This window comes from Grammomys surdaster, unplaced genomic scaffold, assembly GCF_004785775.1.
Source record: "Grammomys surdaster isolate TR1022 unplaced genomic scaffold, NIH_TR_1.0 125750, whole genome shotgun sequence".
In the NCBI taxonomy this organism is placed as follows: domain Eukaryota; kingdom Metazoa; phylum Chordata; class Mammalia; order Rodentia; family Muridae; genus Grammomys; species Grammomys surdaster.
In genome coordinates this window covers 2,804,317-2,811,371 of record NW_021620582.1, presented here as the reverse complement: position 1 = coordinate 2,811,371, position 7,055 = coordinate 2,804,317, and the positions used below count along the sequence as shown (strand labels likewise).

The following is a 7,055-nucleotide window of genomic DNA, read 5'->3' as shown; positions in this document are numbered from 1 at the left end:
GACGTGTTCCCAGCCCCACGCGCCTACACTGACCGGGTCTCCGCAGCCAATCGCGGACCTCTGCCGGGACCCACGCAGCCAATGGCCGACCCAGTACATTGTGCTGTTGCCCACCCACCAATCCCGACCTCGGCCCCGCCCCCGCCTCCAAGCCGCACTGGTAGGGGCGGAGCGCCTCGTTCCAGGGGCGGGGGGGGGGGGGGTGCAGCGGCGGTCCAGGGTTTCGCGTGGCTGGGGTGCCGGGAGTCGGGCGTGCCGCAGCCCCTTTCCCTCTCTCTTGGATCCCCTGCCCTCTTACCCCCTTCCCGCCCCGGCCCGCGGTGCGAGGCTGGGAGCCGCTGCACGGGGCCGCGCCGTGGTGAGTGACCGACTCCCCCCACCCCCAGCCCATGGGCCTGCCTCCCGGTCGGTGCAACACCTCCGACCCTCAGAGCCCCATCCTCGTGGTGGGAGGAGAATCCTCCGTTGGAAGTCGTCTAGTTCTGTCCCCTCTTTCCTCCCCTGGACTTTCGAATCTGTGTTGTTGTAACCGGGGAAGGCCAAGGAGTGTATGTAGGGGGGATGGGAAAGATTGGGTTAGGACGCCCTCTGCGAGGATGCAGGTTCACCTGCTTCCTGGAGCTCACCGCCCCAAGTGCTGCAACTTTTTGTTCTCTGACCCAGTTCCGGGCCCTTCAGACTGCCCCCTGGGCTTCCTCTGTCCCCATGACTACCTCCTGGCGACCTCAACAGGCATATACAACTAGACCTCCCTTCTGGGTAGCACTGCCATTTGAGAATGAAAGGTTTCAAACAAACAAACAAACAAACAAACAACTGGCCCCGACTCTCGTGCCCCGCCTTACTGAGAAAACCAACCGGGAAACGAAAAGTCCTCACAGTTTCCTGGTGTTGCGTCCCTATCTGATAATTGTTAGCTGGAAAGAAACTCAAGCTTGAGACTTGTCTGAAAATCAGTGTGGGACTAGATCGATGCGTATTATGAGTCTTCGTCATATGTTTCAAATCCATGTATTAGGCTAGGTAGATAGTAGTTGCAAAAGCCAACGAAATCGAAAAATTAAGATACATGAATTATCCTAAACCTTACAATTGAAAGTAAACTTCACCAGTCTTTGGTGTATTGTTTAACTCGTCTTTTCTAGTATTAACTGCACCCTGAGAACTTTAAGGCTATGAATGCCTGTGTCCCAGTCCATTAATCAGAAGAGAATGGGGAGGAGGGTGGCCTTCTAAGTTTCCCAGGTAATTCCCACTCTAGGTGAGAGCTACTCACTTTGGTCATGTTATTTCCAGTTTGGCTTTCTTCAGAGTGAGGTGATTGGACCTTTGGAACCTATCAGAGTTGGAACACACTCACTTCAGTCTTCCACAGTTGCCTTGTCCACTCCTAATTGGGCAGGGTTTTAATGCATATTCTTGAATTAGTCTCTCCAAAGCATTTAATTTTCTGTTTATACATTTTTACTGTGTAGCTCACACTGGCCTCAAATTTGTGATCATCTTCTGCCTCAGCATGCTGAGCTGTCTTAGTTCCCATATTTTAATAGGTTTGCACGATGTTTTAATTACGTTATTATATAGATACCCAGAGATGACCCAGAAGTGGGCAGTTGTGTGGGGGTATTGTAACTGCCGTTTCTTTTGTAACGGCCATCAGGTTCTGCTACTTTGTAAAGGCCGGCCGGTTCTGCTGCTCCGGTCCGCAGGCCAGGGTCTAGCAAGAGAGAGAGTGGGGACGGAGGAAGGGGAAAAAAGGGGCGAGAGACGCAAAAGATAGATACAAGACAGAGTCCGGTGGCGTCTCTTCAAGTCTCTTCTTTATTCTCCTCTCTTCTTACTATATTCTCACTCCTTCAGTCTCCTGACACCTCTCACTTTCTCACTCCTTCCTCTACTTCCTACTTCCTACTACCTCCTACTACTCACTACCTCCTACTTTCTACCTCCTACTCCTCACTCCTCAATAGACAGGAAATCCGGGTATTTATACCCTTTACCACGTGACTTGCCCTCGTGGACAATCTCAACTGAAGCCACTACGTCACGTGCCTTGTAGCCATGGATACCAGGAGCACCTGGCAGCTGGGGGCACTAAACAGTGTAACAAGATGTTTATCAGAGTGCGCTCAGCTATTGCAGGCTGTTGAAACAAGTCTCTTGTCAGGGTATATGGCTCAAGATGGCTGTAAAGATGATAGCCACTTTCGGCTAAGAGTCGGCTCCCAACAGGGTATAAACAGTTGGAGAAGCACTGTTTCAAGCATGACAACTGAATAAAGCTAGTGTGTTGCCCTAAACAGTAGCTAACCTTGCATATCAAGGACACTGGGTATTGATCATTTAATCTAGTGGGTCAGTTAAATCAGGCTTCTGAACCATTTAGCACCTTTCCCAAACCATCTGGTACCACAGGTAACTGTCCCTTCTAGACAGCCGTACCACTTGTCTCCCAGTCCTTCCATTTGTTTACATCAAGTTGCTTGTTCACTTCTAAGTCAGATATCACACTGCCTTCATTAAGTTAGGAAGACTTATAAACAGAGACCTGAAGCTGGTATCTGGGCAGTGATGTCTGTGAGTACAAGTGTGACTTGTATTGGGCATACGTTTTTAAGTTATAAATTTTGGAAGGTTTGGGGAAAAAAAAAAGATTGATTTGTGTGCGTCTGTGTGAGTTTGTGTGCAGTCCATACAATCAAGCCCATGGAAACCAGAGGGCTTTGGATCCCCTGAAACTGGAGTTACAGGTGGTTATGAGTCACCTGATATGAGTTGCTTGGAATTGAACCTGTGCTGAGCCATCTCTCCAGCCCAAAGCTCTATGATTTTTATCTGATTCTCAAAGAAGTTGATGATCTAAAAAGTTCAGAAGCACTTAAGTTAAACATCATAAAAGTCCTTAAGACCCTTAACATTGTATTACCCAGACATACCTTAGGCACCATTTCAGATCTTATTTGAATAAAGACTTAGGAATTGAGCAGGATCATATCCAGTTTTCTGATTTGTCTTGTTTTAATACAAACCTGTGTTCAACTGAACATCCCAAAGTGCTTTTTCTCCCTGCCAGTGAATGGACAGCAGCTAAATTTCAAGTTTAGGCTGCTTGTCCTTCCTGTCTGTCTGGGGATGTTAGAAATCAAAGGGAAGGAAGAGTGTTACAAGTGTATTTTTTAAATTAATGGCTACACAGAATAATATCTCTGGCATCTGTAATAAGGATGCAGGTGTGATTATTCGAAAGAGGTTTACCACCACCATCTCTGCCCAGGTAGAAACCCTCTAGTTTTGATTCTCTTTCTCTATCCAGTCCAAAATGGAGGCACAAGAACCAGTGTTAAGAACACTGGTCTATCCTCCTTGTCACTCTTGCTTTAGAGACAGTCTCTTTATATTGTGCCATTGTGGCTGGCCCCTACTTGTCATTCTTATGAGCCATCTTGGTTGTAGTGTGCTCCTAATTGAAAGATTGACTCTTCCAGAGAATTTACCAGCTACACAGCAAAGTCTTGATTCTAGCTGGGTATAGTGGCCCACACCTTCAATCTCAGACATGTCTATAGCCCTATTTTTCTTTTTTTCCATTTTATTTTACACGTATGGATATTTTGTTGCACTTATGTCTATTCAGCACATGCATGCAATGCCCACAGAGGCCAGAAGAGGGCATCAGGTGTCCTGGAACTGGAATTACAGATGGTTGTGAGCCACCTTGTAGATGTTAGAACTGAACCTATGTCCTCTGGAAGAGCAGCCAAGTACTCTTAAAGCACTGAGTCTTCTCTCCAGCCCATATATATATGAACAGCAAAATCCATTCTGAAATTGTTTCAAAACCTCAAAATACAGAATATAAAATCATGGGGCTGGAGCTGTATATAGCTCATTGTTAAACTGCCTGCCCACCAGAAGGCTCTGACTTCTACCCAGTTTAGACTTCACAGATAGGGGTGCCCTTTTCTCTGATAAACTAAGCCTTAGGTGAAATAACTTGGCTAAGGACAAATTAACTTCAAGTCTGTTAACCTTAAGCCTGCTATACACCAAACCTCCATCTCCCAAAGCTGCTGTTCCTTAATTTATTACACCTGGCACACAACATATGCTTGATGACAATATGTAACTTTTCTGTAAGCACAACATTCTTTACAGAGGAGGGAAATGGAGTGGAGAATCATTAGGGTTTCAGTGGCTTACCCAGAGTTAGATGCTAAGCGGCAGGAGCTTAGAATTCATAAGCTGCTTCCACTTAGCATTTAGGAGCAATATAACATGATTCAAACAGAAATTGTTTGGTTTCAGTAGTTTGGTAAAGATTAAATGGTAGTGGAACTGTTTCTTTTCTTACAGCTGTCTCTGAAGGGAACAAACTAGAATACGACATGAGTCCTAATAAAGATGCCAGCAGTCTCAACAGCTCGGCAGCAGGGCTTGTCTGTCTCCCGCCAGTCTCCGAGGAGCTACAGCTTGTGTGGACTCAAGCGGTTCAAACCAGTGAGCTGGACAGAAATGAGCACCTGCTACAAGCCTTCAGCTACTTCCCCTATCCAAGCCTGGCAGATATTGCTCTCCTCTGCCTGCGGCATGGGCTGCAGATGGAGAAGGTAAAGACCTGGTTTATGGCCCAACGTCTCCGCTGTGGCATTAGCTGGTCATCTGAAGAGATAGAAGAGACTCGAGCCAGAGTGGTGTACCACCGAGACCAGCTCCTTTTCAAGTCTCTTCTCTCTTTCACACATTACGCAGTGAGGCCGGCACAGGAGATGCCTCCAGTGCCACCTCCAGAGCAGGTTGCTCTTGGACTGAGTCCTCTGGTGCTTAGTGAGCCCACTCCTATGAAAGGGTTGAAGGTTGAGCCTGAGGAGCCCTCTCAGGTATCAAAGCTGCCACTGAATCATCAGAAAGTTAAGGAGCCTTTGATGATGGGCAGCAGAACATTCTCCCACCAATCAGATTGTCAGGATCTTCAGATCAGTGGCCTCTCTAAGGAGCAGGCAGGCGGGGGTCCAGACCAGTCATGTGGTGGAGGGACTGCTTCCTGGAATCACTCCACAGCTGTCCATCAGCCAGATAATTCCCCACTGATCTCATTACTTGACAATAGTTGTAAGGAGGAATCCGAATCTAGTGGAACGCCTCCATCTTCCTCTACCTCTTCTCCCTCTTTCCAGGTACTGGCTAATGGAACCACTGCCACCCCTAAACCCCTCCAGCCTTTGGGTTATATCTCACAGTCATTCTCACCTAGTGAGCAGGCACTGTCTCCACAAGTAGAACCACTCTGGCCCCAAAGGCTACGGAATAACTCAGTACCAAGTAGGGTTGGTCCCACAGAATACCTTTCCCCAGATATGCAACACCAGCGAAAGACTAAGCGTAAAACCAAAGAACAGTTGGCCATTCTCAAATCATTTTTCCTACAGTGCCAATGGGCACGACGAGAAGATTACCATAAATTAGAACAGATCACTGGTTTACCTCGCCCTGAGATCATTCAGTGGTTTGGTGATACACGATATGCCTTGAAGCATGGACAGCTGAAATGGTTTCGGGACAATGCAGTACTTGGTACTCCTAGTTTTCAAGATCCAGCCATTCCCACTGCATCAACTCGTTCCTTGAAAGAATGGGCCAAGACACCACCTCTGCCAGCCCCACCACCCCCACCAGATATACGACCTTTGGAGAGGTACTGGGCAGCCCATCAGCAGCTGCAGGAGGCTGATATCCTTAAACTGAGTCAGGCATCAAGACTAAGCACTCAGCAAGTGCTGGACTGGTTTGACTCTCGGTTGCCTAAGCCAGCTGAAGTAGTAGTTTGTCTTGATGAAGAGGAAGAGGAAGAGGAGGATGAAGAACTGCCAGAAGATGGTGAGGAAGAAGAGGAGGAGGAAGATGATGATGATGATGATGATGTAATCATACAGGACTGAGGGAGGCTGAGGCAAAGGGGAGTCTATTACTGAAATATTAACCAACTTAGTGACTGGTCAAACCTTTTTGAAATTGCTCTTGTAAAAACTTTTGTGTTCTTGAGTAGGCAAAGTGGGTGATCTGACAGTAGACTGGAGAGGGTGACCAGGATAAACTGAAGTCTTGGATCAACACAAATCCAATTCTCCAACCTCCATGTAGAGAGAGTTTGGGATCTGGGCAGATAATGGCTGAAAGGAGCTCGTGCTCTGCTCTTGTTCTTGAGGATGCTTGTGTCATGTCTCAGCCCCATGTGACAGGAGAGGATTGTGATCCAGTTGATCCCAATGCACCCAGCATTTGTCAGAGAGCCCTTTGTGCCTGTCTGTCTTTCTAAGCACGTGCAAGCACACTGAAGCTAGTATTTGCAGTGGCCTGGTTTTGTAATAGACATGTCCTCAGACCCTTTTGATGATGTCTCACTCGATTTGCCACTAATTCACAGCAGACTGTTCTTGCTTGTGACACTGGGACCAATCTGCTCTCTACCATTTTATTTCTGTGAAATCCCCCTCTTTGCTCACTATTGTCTCAGGGTAAATCTTTACAGAGTTTGTGAAATTTTTTAGTAATCAGAGTATGAATATTAGTCTGTATATTTATTGGGGGTGGGAATGAGCCAGGCATAGTCCCTGTGACTGCCATCCTTGGCAGGTAAAGGCAGGAAGATCAAGGAATTCAGGGTCTGCCTTGACTACATATAAAGGCCAACCTGTACTACGTGAGAATCTGTTTTGAAACATTACAGTATGACAGAGGAGAAGGGCGGTGGAGTAGTTACAGGTTTGGATTTACAAACCTGACACTACTTTCTGCCCAGATTGATATAGATTGTTAGGTTGTTGTTGTTGTTTTCTTTCCTTTTTTACTAGTGCTTCAGTTTGTATCTAACAAGAGATGTTTCCCTCTTTATAGGATCTGTCTTGTGGACAGAAGGACCATGGTCTTCTAACTCAATGATGTTCTAGAACGGGGAATCTCTGGTAACCATTGGTTAGTCATCTGAAAATAGAGTACAAGCCCCAAATTGCTAAAATAATAATTAAAAAGGCTAAAAATAAAATCCTTTCTCTTCTCCA

The 7,055-nt window shown here is 46.6% G+C and overlaps 1 protein-coding gene across 2 annotated transcripts; it reads left to right on the top strand.

Moving 5' to 3' along the window:
- Positions 1–263: 263 nt before the first annotated feature.
- Homez (homeobox and leucine zipper encoding) lies at positions 264–7,055 on the top strand. 2 transcript variants are annotated; one of them, XM_028788501.1, is made up of 3 exons: positions 264–358; positions 4,354–4,607; positions 5,175–7,055. In XM_028788501.1, the coding sequence occupies exons 2-3, from the start codon at positions 4,386–4,388 to the stop codon at positions 5,934–5,936; spliced, it is 984 nt and encodes a 327-aa protein (XP_028644334.1). In that variant the 5' UTR covers positions 264–358; positions 4,354–4,385; the 3' UTR covers positions 5,937–7,055. The 2 variants fall into 2 exon arrangements, with proteins under 2 accessions (XP_028644334.1, XP_028644333.1); XM_028788500.1 differs by having other exon boundaries at positions 4,354–7,055.